At 52.5% G+C, this 13,988-nt stretch overlaps 4 protein-coding genes across 4 annotated transcripts; 2 read left to right on the top strand and 2 right to left on the bottom strand.

The window, feature by feature from the left end:
- Positions 1-151: 151 nt before the first annotated feature.
- On the bottom strand, positions 152-1,542 carry SMAC4_00352 (uncharacterized protein). Its single transcript, XM_066089413.1, has 2 exons — positions 1,189-1,542; positions 152-1,029 (listed from the first exon to the last, which is right to left on the bottom strand). Exons 1-2 carry the CDS (start codon positions 1,280-1,282, stop codon positions 422-424), a joined length of 702 nt encoding a protein of 233 aa, XP_065945851.1. The 5' UTR covers positions 1,283-1,542; the 3' UTR covers positions 152-421.
- A 1,163-nt stretch (positions 1,543-2,705) lies between these two features.
- Positions 2,706-4,425, bottom strand: SMAC4_00351 (uncharacterized protein). Its single transcript, XM_024655398.2, has 3 exons — positions 3,811-4,425; positions 3,201-3,749; positions 2,706-3,127 (listed from the first exon to the last, which is right to left on the bottom strand). Exons 1-3 carry the CDS (start codon positions 3,860-3,862, stop codon positions 2,739-2,741), a joined length of 990 nt encoding a protein of 329 aa, XP_024511004.1. The 5' UTR covers positions 3,863-4,425; the 3' UTR covers positions 2,706-2,738.
- Positions 4,426-4,448: 23 nt separating this feature from the next.
- Positions 4,449-6,242, top strand: SMAC4_00350 (uncharacterized protein; the record flags this gene model as incomplete). The annotated part of the gene is made up of 3 exons (XM_003351757.2): positions 4,449-4,976; positions 5,429-5,822; positions 5,887-6,242. The coding sequence occupies exons 1-3, from the start codon at positions 4,788-4,790 to the stop codon at positions 6,240-6,242; spliced, it is 939 nt and encodes a 312-aa protein (XP_003351805.2). The 5' UTR covers positions 4,449-4,787.
- Positions 6,243-8,628: 2,386 nt separating this feature from the next.
- Positions 8,629-11,645, top strand: SMAC4_00349 (uncharacterized protein; the record flags this gene model as incomplete). Its single annotated transcript, XM_003351756.3, has 2 exons — positions 8,629-9,152; positions 9,222-11,645. 2 exons carry the CDS (start codon positions 8,629-8,631, stop codon positions 11,353-11,355), a joined length of 2,658 nt encoding a protein of 885 aa, XP_003351804.3. The 3' UTR covers positions 11,356-11,645.
- Between the last annotated feature and the right edge of the window lie 2,343 nt (positions 11,646-13,988).

The raw sequence follows: 13,988 nt of genomic DNA, 5'->3' as shown, positions 1-13,988 counted from the left end.
GAACATGTTACGGACCAGTCTGAGCCCTAAGTATCTCTAAACAACCGATTCCAATCCCCTCTGGCGAGATGGGGGTGTCGAGTTATTGTAGAAGCACGTCGAAAGCTGATGGCCCAACAGGCTCATGCTCTTCTTCAATCCCATCCACGTGGATCACAAGCATAATGATGCAAACCTCTGATCCAGTGTCAAGTACTTGATAAATTCGAACTCTTGCTTTCGCTGAACCCCAGTATTTTGATCGCTCACCACCTCGGCATCTTGAACACCTTCCACCTGGTCGCTTGCTTACCTTCCACCTCGATACATTGATTGACCGAGTGGATGCCCTAGACAATCAGCTCGTCCGACCGCAACCGGCAAAACACATTTTCGGCTCGGTGCCTCGAACAAGCCCCTCCAAAAAATCGAAGCAACACTTCTACTGCGACTTCTTATCTTCCGCCTCCTGACCTTGTTGCTGTTGTTGCTGCTGTTGCTGCTGCTGGCCACCAGTCTTCTTTTCCTTCTTGTCTCCCTTGGAAAAGTCGTCCTTCTCCTTAGACTCGGCGTACCATTGGCCAGCTTGCAGGACAAGGACTCCAACCAGGACCATGGCCAGAATGGTGTTGCTAGCGCTGAGCACCTTCATGGTATCCTCCCTGCCGAGAACGACCTCGCCAGTGACGGGGCCGTCGTGCTTGATGCCCGCGAAGTTTTCCATGTCCCAGATGCCAGCGGTGATGGTGCGCATTCCCTTGACGATGTTGCTCGTGTAGACGCCGACGCCAATGACGTACAGGATGAGCGACGCGCCGTCGAACAGCACGTTGGACTCGGCCGGGCGGAAGAGCTTCATGAAAAAGCCGAGAAGGCCCACGAAGATGACGATGTTGAGGATGCGCGAGATGGTGGGCGGCGAGGCGTGCAGGAACTTTACGTGCGCCTCGAGAAAGTCGTAGTACGCGGCCTGCGCCGGCTCAGAGGTCCAGAGCAGAGGGAAGTCATAGGGAAATTGGGCAAAGAGAATGCCCAGGAAGAAACAGACAGCTGTTTGCGCACGCAAGGTAAAATGTCAGCATAAAGCTTCCTGCAATTGCGCGATAGGGGGCTAAAGGGTTGTTGGGCGGAATTGAAGGGCCATGACGATCATGGAGGGGGAGGGGCAGCAGCAAATTGGAAGCAAAGGGAGGAAGTTGGCAAACATACGGCCGATAATGATAAAGGTTGAGAAGGAGCCAGAGCCACGATAGTCCTTGGACTGTGTGTTCTTATTCCAGTCTACCCAGTGACTCTCCGACATTGTAGCTGATGTTCGCGAACTCGGTCGGTAGCTTTTGTTGGGTTCGGTGTCTTGAAGCTGAGATATGCAGCGGAGAGGGTCGGCTAAAGCTGTTGCGCTTGCGCTCGCGGAATGGGTCAGAGAAATGGTGATGGGTAGTCGGAGACTCCTGCCGCTGTAGAATATAGAGTAATGATGGTAGGAACGATGAGGGAGACAATCGGATGCTCGAATTTGCTTTATGACGAGGGAGACGTTGACTTTTTGAATGTGTTCCTGGCAAAGGTGGTTGCAGCTGACTGTCCTTCCAAAAGCCGAACTCAAAAAGTTGGGAGGAACGCGCAAGGCTCTTACGTGTTTGAGCCTAGATAAGGCTTCGGGGATCCTGCCACTAATGGCACTAACAGGGGTAGCTGCGACGGACGAATGACTGACCGCGGGATGCCCGCTAAGGGGCCTATCAGTTGCAGAAGGAATCAATAACACTTGGGGGTCACTGCTTCCTTCCTTTACTAGATACTATCTGGAAATTGTCCTTCAATCGTTCTTTCATAAAGTGAACTGTGCAAGTAGACGAGGGAAGGAGAGGAAGCTCGACAGTGGTAATTACATTTTACAGAGTGTTACAGTTACCACATTGGCATGTCGCAACGTCATGCGTTGGTACTGCTAAGAAGGAAGGTCTTTTGCATGGCGTAGGATGTCATTTCCAGGTGGCTTCGTTAGCGCTCCCATCTCTGGTTGCGCCTGTCCCCAACGCCGTGTCCCCGGGCGATCGAGGGCCCGTATAACCGAACAGACCCGGACACACAACATTAGCACCGGCGTGGTCGCCGTGTACACTCATTGCTACTCTGCGCAGGATGATGTTGGAGCGGAATTAAAAGAGAAAGAGGAAGAAAAAGACAAGGGGACTGACCGAAAGAAATCCGGAGAGAAAAGGATAAGGGAAAAGGAAAAAACACAACGCTGGGAAACCGCTTGGAAAACCCAGATAGATATGTTCGCTAGCCATTTCGCTATAGATATTTCTCTGTAAATGGCTGGTATATGACAGTAGATGTTTCGCTTTATATGTTACGCTGAGATAAGTATATTCGCTGTTTTCGCTATGCAAGCAACGCTATGGTGAGTGAGGCACTCTCCCATGGTGTTGTCGAAAAGTTGACTCGACATGGGATTGAACCCGGGACCTTGCGGGCGGGATATGGAGCAGGAGCCACTAAACCACTTCTGGCTGTTGTTATCCACTTCAGACGGAAGCTGAGCCTATATAGGCATAAACAACTCCAAATTTACCTGTCGCAACAGAACATGGGATGAAGGAAATGGTAACCACCAAAGCAAGACTTTCCTCAAGCGTGCACCAACACTCCCAGCACAGCGAGTACACACACCTTCATCAATTAGCTCGCCCTTTGGAGGTAAACACACTTTTTTCATATTCTTATATCAGAATGTTCGTTACGCCCGGAGTTCAGTTATCGAGAAGCTCCATGCCATGCTTGTGGTATCTGTCGCCGACCGGAGCGAACTCCTTGAGGATCTTTTCAATATCAGCCATATCCTCCACTGTCAGTTCTATTTCCACAGCGTTCTCCCGAACGCGCTCCGGCGATGATGCACCAGGAATGGGGATAATTGTTGGCATCCCAGGTCGTTTAGAAAGGGCCAACACCCAGTTGATGGCCAATTGAGCTGGTGTACACCCCTTTCTCGTCGCTAGTTCCTCTACCTTCCGAACCAGTCGAAGATTGGTATCAAAAACTTCAGGTTGGAACCGAGGCAACATCCGCCGGAAGTCTCCCTCGGGGATATCGTCAAAGGACTTGACTTGCCCGGTCAAGAAGCCCTTACCAAGTGGACCTGTGAGATATCTGTGTCAGTCTCCATTTGACAGCTGACGGAAAAGCAGCACAAGGCAGTGTGAAGGACTTACTGTATGCGATGGCAGGAATATCAAGCTCGGCGCAAGCCTCAAGCACGCCGTTCTCGAGTGGCTCGGTATTCCAGATGGATAGCTCGATCTCGACAGCCGTGATGTTGGCCACCTTTGCAGCCCGACGGATCGTCTGGGCGCTGACCTCGCTCAACGCGATGCCCCTGATATCTCCGGCTTCAATGTGTTCTTGCATGGCCTTCATCGTCACCTCAATGTCGACCTTGGGGTCCTTCCGGGCCGCCTCGAACTGATCAATCCTTCCCTGGCCTCCGATCATGCGGACCGAGTTCTCGATACTGGCCCGAACACCCTCAGGTGAAGAATCGGCCAACAAGCCAGGAAGCATGCAGCCTTTGACATTGAGGAGGATCTTGTCTACATCCTCTGGGTACTTCTCATAGTAACGCTTGAGCACGGTAAGGGAGTTGTGGTCTGGCGGGCCATAGAACTCGCCGCCGTTGAAGTAGTTGCAGCCGGCATCGAGAGCAGCCTTGATGACGGGAAAGATCTCATCGTCCGATAGCTTGGATTCTCGCCATGTCAAGCCTGGTAATTCCTGTCAGCATATTACTTTCGTCAGAGGATGAGCGTGCTCAGGAGATCATACCCATCAGGCCGAAGCCTATGTTGCCGACTTTCTTTCCTTGGATGGTCGGCATGTTCACTGTCGTGTGTCGATTCGGATGATGGAACCCAACGTGAAGTCCAAAAGAAAGGACGGAGATGGTTTAAGTTCATTCTTGGCCAACCTGTCAAACCGGCGGCCGCCCCGATGTCACCTTGCCGGCTCACGTAGATGTGGGGCCCTCGGACCCGGGAAGTGGCGGGGCTTTAAGTCGGGGCAGTGGGGTAATTGGGAGCGGAAGCGGGCAGACGGCACGGGCCTTGCCACGGCTCTTTCGGATCAAATCGCAACGGCGATATACTGTAAACTTCAGAAGCGGTGACGGATGCATAGTCTCTCCATGTGATACATACTTCGGGTAGATATGGTAGCTATGAGCTTTCCGACCGTGTTTGGAAGTTGTAGGCATGCACAAGCCTCAAAGCTTCATCATCTTCCTCGGGAGGATATGATTCCGGAATCTCATGTCATCTTATCACCTTGCAAACACACAAGATACAACCTCCAAGATGAACCACATGAGCCATCCTGTCACCACGATGTCACGATCTTTGATGGGGATAATGGTTGATATAAACCGAACATCAACGGACTATCATTCCAGGTCCGACACGCGGAACATGCCTGACCGGGACCCACTGAATAGTTCAATGCCCGCCTGCGGGGACAAGGCACGGGAGTGCAGATGACGCCAACAATGCGGACGCAGGCGTGAATCGCAGCTTCCCTGGACAAAGATCTTGGCTCCCGTCGTGCTTGCCATTTCACGAGTCGCCAATCAACTTCTTCGCCGCAATCTCTGCGCTGTCCTTCCAATCCCAATAGATGAATGTTTTAATCGAATCGCAATCCTTGGCCCCGTTGACACCACCGTCCAACGTCTCGTTATCGCGGCGAAACTGCATGTCTGCACTGCTGCTCGTACGATTGCTCAGAACCACGTACAGTACAATCGCAATATGGCAGACAACGACCAGCGGCTTGCAACCTCAAGGTCTGCGCCAGCCCTCCATCCTTCCTCCCCCTCCACAACCGAGGTGCCTTCAGAGAATAACGAACCAGAGCCATACCTGGTCCGCCACGGCTCTTTAACCTTTCGGGCCCTGCGACGAAGGTCAACCCAAGACCGTCTCGATGAAATCCTTGAGGTCAGTGACATCGCAAACACCTTCTATCAACAGTGACTGGGGCGTATATCGGTGGCTGGATCTGGATGCCAAGAATCCGGACTAGGGACCCAGACGAGCCAGACTTCCAGAGAGGTTCTCGCCGGGCTTCTTGCCGGACTGCTCGCGAAAGTCGCAAGCTTCAAACTTGACTCCACCATTGAGCACGCCTTTTTCGACATTGCGATTCCGGACAGTCAGTCCTCCGGCTCGTCGAGGCTGAATCTTCTCCCGAATTATACCTGCGCTTCTATCGCCAGCGCAGTCGCTGGCATCCTCGCCCGAAGACATGCCTGGCCGTACTGTTTGTAGCCCGTCCGTCCCTTTCAGCCATGTCGGGTTCGACCAATTTTTCCACCCAGAGGCAACAAGAAGCCGCCAGTGACCTCAATGAGAAGACTGATGCTGTGACTAACATCTGTGATCGCATCCAGGCTGCCCGCCAGAGGGCCGAAGCGCTCGACAATGCCGATCCTCGTCTACAACGACAGCCTTTGCTATCACCTCTGTCGCCTCGTACAACTGAGACCACCGGAGTCGGCGAAGGGACACAACAGGGCATCGTAATAAGCCAACCGCTCAATTACCAAAGTATGGTACAAACACCAACATCCAACCCGTCGGCGCGCAAAAGACAGACAGCAAGCCAACCCGCCGCCCATAGTCCGGCCACACAACCGGCATTGGCGCATTTAAATAACGAGGGCGAAGCTGGAAATGGGTCGGCCGAGCATCATAAACTGAATAAATGGAAGAAAAAACTGGAATACTTCCAAAGCATTGAGCTGGAAAACAAGGGGAGCGTTGCTCGTGACCATCTTGCTTTAGGTGAGTAGAGGATGCCGAACGCCTTGAATTGCGGTGCAACAGGCTGACTTCTTGTGCGCCTCAGAACGAACATTCCTCGCATGGCTACGAACCTCATTAGCGTTTGCATCGATAGGCATTGCCATCACCCAACTCTTCCGTCTCAACACCTCGTTATCGGACGGGAACGACACTGCCCACCAAGCGGAAACACTAAGGCACCTGGGCAAACCGCTTGGCGCAACATTCTTGGGTATCAGTATCTTGACACTGTTTCTTGGATATAAGCGTTACCTGCTGGGACAACACTGGGTGATAAAGGGCAAGTTCCCGGCCAGCAGAGGGACGATTATGCTGCTATCATTCATTGCCTTGGCGGTGATAGTAGCATCGTTGGTAGTGGTGCTCGCGGTGCAGAGTGCCGTGGACGTACGAGGGTAGGAAGTGCGTGGTGAGATCTCGACTCTGTTACGGGCAAGCTAGGTCCCGTAACAAGAACCGTGAACCCCTGGAGCGGACATTTGCCAATGCTGTCAGCGATGCAGCACCATATCCGAATGGCGAGGTAACGCCGCTAACGACAGCCGCATCATTAAAATTGTGCTAAAAGTTGTAGGCGGGGCTCAAAGTCACGGCCACGACACAGCTTGCCTTTCTCTGGGTCGAACCAAAGACAGAAGACAAAAGAAAGATGATACCTTTACTTGAACACCAATGATTGGATACATCTTGGATTTCGCCATCCCTTTCAGTCCAACAGAAAGCAACGAACAGGCCTCAGGAGAGTTCTCTTGGGCTCTCCGACTCCCCGTGATATCATCGGCAAAATCCCGGATGTGCTCCGCTGTACACGTGTGAAGTGGAGGTGTTTCTGCCAGGGCGGCCAGGGGGGTCACGTTCAGGCACCGTTCAGTTCGTAGGCGCCCGGGCCGGACTGGTGCCGATCTTCAGCCAGGATGTAATTAAACCACAGAATCTGAAGGCATTCGTTGGGTAGCTGTAAGCCGAGAGGGTTACCAGAGATGCCCAATGGCAACTGCTCTCTCGCCAGTAATGGAAAAGGGGGGATGCCACGATGCATACCTATCCCCATCGCCTTGAGAGACAACATGTCATGAATTCCAATGGAGGATGAATGGGCATTGCCTCTATGAGAACAACGAATGGCTTTGTTTACATTTAGCGAACGGATCGGATGGGCTGAAAGAACATTACCCCTGGGGCTGTTTCTTCCCAGGCACTATCCGCTCTTGCAGGAAGAGCTAGCCTTAAGGAGGTTACAGCGACAGTGACAATGACGCCCTCACCGGCGACCTGCCGTCAACCTCAACGAACGCTGTCGTGTCCGTTTGCATGGTTAGATGAGATGCAGCAGTTCCGCTGATAAAGCGAAAAAGGAGCATCGGGACAGTACGTTAGCACGTACATACTTGTTTGCTCTTGCAGCTGCAATGACACGATGTTTGAGGATCATTCTCGCCAACTTTGGCCATGGCGGTGTTGACTGTTGTGGTGTTGCTTCTTCCTTGTTATGTTCGGTTCCATTTTGCTGTGCAGGGTCCTTGGTTGTTGGACTGGTAGGGAACACTTGATAATGGGAAGGAGGCCCATGATACTGAATAGTTGTTATCCTTCTTTTTCCATCTCTTTTCGCTCAGTTACCCTTTGCGCCCAATATTCTCCCTGTTTCCTTCTCTTTCTCATCGGTCATTTGAAATAAACGGCGGGCGTCATCGCATTCTAGGTGTGTGACTGATCGTATCAACAACAACAATTCAACATCGGGTGCTTCTTTCTTGTTCCATTAACGAGTGGTTCAATTCACAAGTCACGAACGGTACGTGTGCCTGTGCCATGCCATCCACATCAGCTCTCACCCCCTTTCCAGGTCGGGGCTTCTCGCTACTAGCCGCGGGGCCATACCCATCCTATCCTGAGTCAAATCTCGATTTAAAATGAGCGTTTTTCGGGTTGACGGCTGACAAGTCTTTGAAGAGAAGCATAGGAAGTCTGTCCCTCCCCCGCAGATCCGTAAATTAAACCCTCTTGCCCATGGTGGGGGGAAGACACCCTTTCTCCCTCTACCGCCTTCTTCCAAGGAGTCCAGGAACAACCTATCATCACCCAAAAGCGACGTCAACGCATGGGAGGAGGCCCGGCGCATTGACCAAAACAGATTCATGACCGAGAGGGCCTTTCATATTGAGCTGGTGCTGGAAAGAATAAAAGAAGGATACGGAACCTAAAAGTCGGATACGCTACTACACAGGTGGTTCACACATTGTCTCGGTCTAAAACAAAACTTGCACGCTCCCAACTCCCCCGTCCCGCTCTAGCATCTCACCGTCTCTCAAACAGACGCCGCAGTCACCGAGGTGGGATTCCCTGTCCGCACACACGGCAAGTCGCAACTCAACCCCTGGACGAGAGGCTCCATCCCGCTACTTTTTAGTGGACGCGGGTACCGCAGACGCGGGTCACACAGGCAAGGCAGGCGCTGTTTAGCGGGCCACTCCCGTGCATTCCTTCCAGTACACCAGAAGCATCAAGCAGGTGCACAGAAGGACCGGTCAGGGGCGATCGCTCAGCAGCTCCGAAGAGGTGGGCTCAGGTGGGGTGTGTAAACAAGACTCTCACTTTCTGACCTGAACCTTGTTCACCTCTCCCGCCGCCAGAAGCACGCTGGTGACTGGCCTTGTTCTTTCGGCACATCTACTAGTCCAACTAGTCCTGCTAGTCTACCCCCTACCCCTAGTCTAGCAGACAGGCAAGACTTCGACCGCCTTTGCAGGTCGGTGGCCGCCACAAAGCCGGTCCCAAGATCACGATGACCTCCACCACCACCACCACCGCAACTTCCACCACCTACACCACCACTCCCAAACCTAGACTCGGACTCTCGAGACCAGCACGCACCGGCCGAGGCCTCAGCGGCATAGCTACAGCATCAACCCCGAACCTCAACCAGCTCTACTCGTCCCAGGCGCAGTCCCAGTCCCAACAGCCTCCGTCTCTGTCATCGCGCCTTGTCCCGCCGGCGCTGTCGCGCAAGGCTTCCTACGCCGCCCTCACCCAAAACTCTCTGGCCACCATCCCCGATGATACCGAAGCCTACGCTCTTCATTCTGTATTAAACACCACCGACAACGACACGATGCCTCTTACCATCAACCCCGGTACCATGACCACCGGCGATGAGATCACTATTGGTGACATCGTCGACGTCCCCGGCAACATGACCGGTACCGTTCGTTTCATCGGTTCTGTCGACGGGCGAAAGGGTATATTTGCCGGAGTCGAACTTCACCGCGAGTTCGCCTCTCGCGGAAAGAACAGCGGTGATGTCGATGGGTAAGCTTATATAACGTACTCGTTTTTGAAAGGGGCCTGAACTCGAGCTAATGCGCAAAACCTTGCCAGTGTCTCCTACTTCAACACCAGCCTGCCCGGGGCTGGTATTTTCCTCCCCCTATCCAAAGCCATCAAGCGCGATGCCGGCAGTGGCTCCCTCCCTCGCACGCCCACCGATCCTGTCCCACCGGGACCCGCCTTGAAGCTCGGAGGCCGTGCGCCAGCTACCCCCTCTCTACGAAAGTTCAGCCAGTCTGTTGGGCCCGGTGCTGTTCGTCCGGAGTCGCCCATGAGGCGGCTGCAGATGACACCCGGATCGCGCCCTTCACTTGCCACACCAGGCCCTCCTGGACGATTCCCTAGCCCACAGCCTAATAAGTTTTCTCAGAGCGTTCGCGGAGTGCCTGGAGATACGGGCAAGCGATTGCCCTCCCATACGAGGAAAGGTAGTGTCGGACCTCGTAGTATCTCCTCCCTCGGCAACGCCCACCAGCCAAACTATGACGACGATGATGCCGCTTCCATGAGCGGATACAATAACGGAGGCGCCACTGCCGGGTCTATACCAGGAATGAGGTTCCGCGCCCCATCGCGGGCGGCCTCGCGCCTTGGCAGTAATGCCCACGAGGAGGAGCTAGAGAAACTCAGAACTCAGCTTGAAGACCGTGAGAGGCAGCTGAGGGACCAGGCAGCAACACTGGTCGAGATGGAAAGCAGTCTTACCGAGCTTCAGGCTCTCATCGAGAGCTCGGAAGGCTCGTTGCGCGATCGATCACGACACGAAGAGTTCGAAGACAAGGACGTTGCTCAGCTTCGAGCATTACTGCAAGAAAAGAACGACAAGATTGCCCTGCTGACTGCCGAGTTTGACGCACACCGGGCCGACTTCCGGAGCACTATTGATACCCTGGAGCTGGCGAGCTCAGAGACCGAAAGGATCTACGAGAAGAAGATCGAGGAACTCATGCAGGAGATTCAGGAGCTGAGGGAACGAACCGAAGATGTGGATGCCGTTGCTATACAGCTTAAGCAACTGGAAGAGTTGGTTCAGGAGTTGGAGGAGGGCCTCGAAGATGCCCGTAGAGGGGAGGCCGAGGCCCGCGGCGAGGTTGAATTTCTCCGTGGAGAGGTAGAAAGGACGCGCACCGAGCTTCGCCGGGAAAGGGAGAAGGCGCAGGCCGCTATCAACGGCGCAAGCGGCTCCCCGAACGGTGTTCCTCTTACTAAGGAACTGGAACAGAAGGAGGATGAGATCAGAGGCCTAAAGGCCATCATTCACTCGCTCAGCAGAGATTCTGCTCCCGATGACGATGATGATGCCATGACGCCAATTGCCAAGACTGGCGAGTCCATTGAGGATCGTCTCGCTCGTGAAAAGCTTGAACGGGAGGTTGCCGAGCTTCGCGCCATGCTCGACAGCAAGGCCAGCCGCGAGGAGGAGCTCGAGCGTGAAATTGAAATGCTGCGAAGAGGTAACGCTGCAACCGAGTCGAACCATCGTTCTAGCACCATGACGGTGGGCAGCAGCAAGGAACATAACTCGCAGCGTGATTCGCGAAGCACTGTGGTGCCTGCCTCCCAGGGTCCTGACAAGACTCTCAGGAGTCGGGGATCAACCCTCGAGGCGATGCCCGAAAGTGACTCCTATAGCACCGCAACCGACAACAGCACTCTCTGGTGCGAGCTCTGTGACACGTCTGGTCACGATATCCTTACCTGCACCAACATGTTTGGCTCTACCAACGAGGCCGAGAACGCCAGCCAGAAGCAGCCGCAGAGCAACAAGTCGCAGTCTCTTGCCTCCGAACTCGACGATGATGAGGACGTTGAGGATGAGGACAAGGAAGAGATCGTCAGCGCCATGGGCTCCATAGCCATCTCCGCCAAGGACGACGACGATGTCATCAAGCCAGCGCCCCTTTCCCCTAACAGGGCCAGGACCACCCAGCCCCTGACACCTCAGCTTGCCTTGGCTGAGCCCGTTGCTTCCCGTTCTACTACTCCCTTGGAGCCTATCCCCACGACGGCTCCTATCGTACCGTCTGTCACTGTTGCCAAGGCAGCATCCCCACTCCCCAACCTAATGGAGTCGGGTCCAGTAGCCGGCAAGGAGAGCGGAATCGTGGATGCGTCCAAGTGGTGTGCCTTGTGCGAGCGTGACGGTCACGATAGCGTTGATTGCCCCTTTGAAGACGAGTTTTAGGGGACTTTTGGGTTAAGCAAGGCTATTGTTGATGATAAGAAGATGACGATGACGATGGGGGTGAAGATGCCGCCGGCCGCGACGACGACGACGACGACGACGCCGACGAAGACAGGGTGGAAGAGGAGTGAGAGGTGTGAGAGGGTGTAGCGATGGATTTGGACCCCATTTAACTTATCTAGTATCTACCTATTTTACCTACCATTGCCATCCTCCATCCTCCTCAAGGTTACTGCACACTGTGGACTCTGTCTGTACCTGTACTCTTAGTTCCTTTGCCCCAGTGGATCGGATCTCTATCGTTATTTACAACAACCATCATCTGTCCTCACCACACTCAATCAGTTTCGACAAAGTTAGAAAGATACATGCAAAATGCCCATCACGCAACACAAAATTTTGGGTTTTTAATTTACCCGTCTGTTAGTAGCGAACCAACCCAGCATGGAATCTGGCAAAAGGGAAAGGATGTGTCAGGGTTAAGGCAGGATAGCAGGCTTAGATAGTGCATGGAAAGGGCATGATAATGGATCAACGGATATATAGTAGGAAGAGATAAAGTACGAAGATCACTTGGTCGGATTAGTCGCTGGCTGGTATTGGCGTGCGAGCTGGGTATAGGTAGGAGAGCAGGGCTCGGAAGTCAGAGGTAGTAAGTTAGTGGACGGGGGAGAGTGTCTGTTGATTGTAGTTTAGTATATCGTTACCGACGATGTTTTGGAAGATCTGTGTTCCTTATTTACCTGTATGTTTCGTTGGTTGTCGTGAGTACACAGGTTCAACCTTTAAAGGTTCAAATTCGAAAGGTCCAAGTCTTCTTTCTTTTTCTTGGTGGTATGACTGGTATTTTGTCTCGAGGTAGGTTGTTCGTGATCCTAGCTTTACTCGCTGACTGACTGTCTCGTGCGTGCTGGTTGTGAAAAGATTATACCTGCCAGGGCGATTAAGCGATATAACCCTGTTGGTATGAGCAGGTGTGTATATATACATATGGTTAAAAAGGGGCGAGGCAACATGGTGATACGTTAGAATGACTTTGGAAAGTGGCTGAGACGTCTCTAACAAGTGTCAAAGTCTCTGAGAAGTCTTATAGGTAGATAGGCAGTTGGTATCTATTGGTCCACTCCGCTCTTTCACACCCCGCCAACTCTCAGTTCCTCTTTTTCAAAGTCCTTGTTGTTCGAGATACCTGTAGTGTCGGAGAAGGTACCTATGAGAAGGTTGCAATACATGTCTTCTTCATTGGATATCAATGCTCTGGCTGGCTGGTCCTTTCCTTGGCGAGTCAATGTCTACGATCTAGGCGCCGGTACCAGTATCTTCAATCACTACACGATGGAGTGAGTACAAGAGCTAACTGGAACACTTGTAGGTGCCTATCTCGGAGATGAAGATGGAGACTGGACACTCTGCAAGGGGATCAGGAGAAGTGACAAAACATGGAGGTTTTCTCTATTACTCTTAATTTCTTGGTCTTACTTTTTCCGTTCATTCGTGTTTCTTATCTTCTCGTTTTCAAATTTAGCTTCTGACAAGAGTTTCTCCGAAAGGGAAGACAAAATGAGCTTTGTGAAGACTAGACGACCGACTACTAGTGCCGAACCAGGACAACGCGATCGTCCTCCCTAACACGATTGAGACGGACTTCCATGTCCTCCGTCGCCTTCTTCATTTCCTCCAGGTTCTTCACATATGCGATGGTGCTCCTGGCTCCGTCATCCAATCCGTGGTATAAGACCGCAAAGGTGGAATCTTTCTAGACTCCGGCTGTGGTTCTGGGTCTAAAGATGATATAGAGCGAATACCCCATGCCCAGTAACTCGATGCCAAAGAGGACCGTAAGCCATTCCCAGCGCGGTACCAAGATGATCTCGCGCACAATATAACTTCCCGTGACCCTCTCGTTAGTTGCAGCATAGTTCATGTTGTTGAGTGCTGCCGTAATTGATGTGATGACGGTGGGCAGCGTCAGACGGGATATTCGAATTGCGAGAAGCTGTTCAAGTTCTTCAATGTATAGAGGGGCACCTTTGGCTAGGTCCGCCCTCTGCCACCCCAAATCAAAAAGATCCACGCCATCCTGGCCGTCTGCGTCTGTTGTCTTCAACACGCAATGCACATGTGAGAGGTAGTCGTCGACTTGTGCAAGAACTTCCAATAATGTAGCGTTGTGTAAGCAAAAGCTTCCTGTTGAGTAATCTATTCCGTAGCTTCGGTTCCCATTGGATTCTGGAGGAAAGAAGCCAGATATAGTTCTAAAAGTGAGAAAATGATTGCGGAGGGTTCTATCTGATCTTCCGGAGCACAACACAAGTCAAGTGCCTGAAGAGTTTCCATGTCATACGGTTGGCGGAGATATTTTGACGACGTAATAGAAGAAGCAGCTGTGCCATTCACAACACTTATTGTCCTGTCAACCAGGCAAAGAGATAGTGTTGACCAATCCGTAATATTAGGCCGTAAGTCAACGGGCGGTTGATCGCCTTTGGTAACCCCGTCGAACCCGTAGTGATAGACCTCTGGTACCACATCAAATCAAGTATGAAACATGACTACGAACGAATCAAACGAATGTATGTATGCCATGTTGTTATGGACTAAACCGGTGGCCAATTTCGTTATTATACTGGTGA

This window comes from Sordaria macrospora, chromosome 1 (genome assembly GCF_033870435.1).
Source record: "Sordaria macrospora chromosome 1, complete sequence".
Classification (NCBI taxonomy): domain Eukaryota; kingdom Fungi; phylum Ascomycota; class Sordariomycetes; order Sordariales; family Sordariaceae; genus Sordaria; species Sordaria macrospora.
The sequence above is the reverse complement of the archived record's forward strand: the minus strand, read 5'-3'. Positions and strand labels throughout refer to the sequence as shown.

What these genes read in the sequence shown, in the direction of transcription:
- SMAC4_00351 (XM_024655398.2), bottom strand. Translation starts at nt 3,862, where the DNA reads ATGCCGACCATCCAAGGAAAGAAAGTCGGCAACATAGGCTTCGGCCTG. An exon ending in CATAGGCTTCGGCCTGATGG is followed by an intron (nt 3,750 to 3,810) that starts GTATGATCTCCT and finishes AGGAATTACCAG; the next exon opens with GCTTGACATGGCGAGAATCC. An exon ending in TATTCCTGCCATCGCATACA is followed by an intron (nt 3,128 to 3,200) that starts GTAAGTCCTTCA and finishes GATATCTCACAG; the next exon opens with GTCCACTTGGTAAGGGCTTC.
- SMAC4_00352 (XM_066089413.1), bottom strand. Translation starts at nt 1,282, where the DNA reads ATGTCGGAGAGTCACTGGGTAGACTGGAATAAGAACACACAGTCCAAG. An exon ending in AACCTTTATCATTATCGGCC is followed by an intron (nt 1,030 to 1,188) that starts GTATGTTTGCCA and finishes GTGCGCAAACAG; the next exon opens with CTGTCTGTTTCTTCCTGGGC.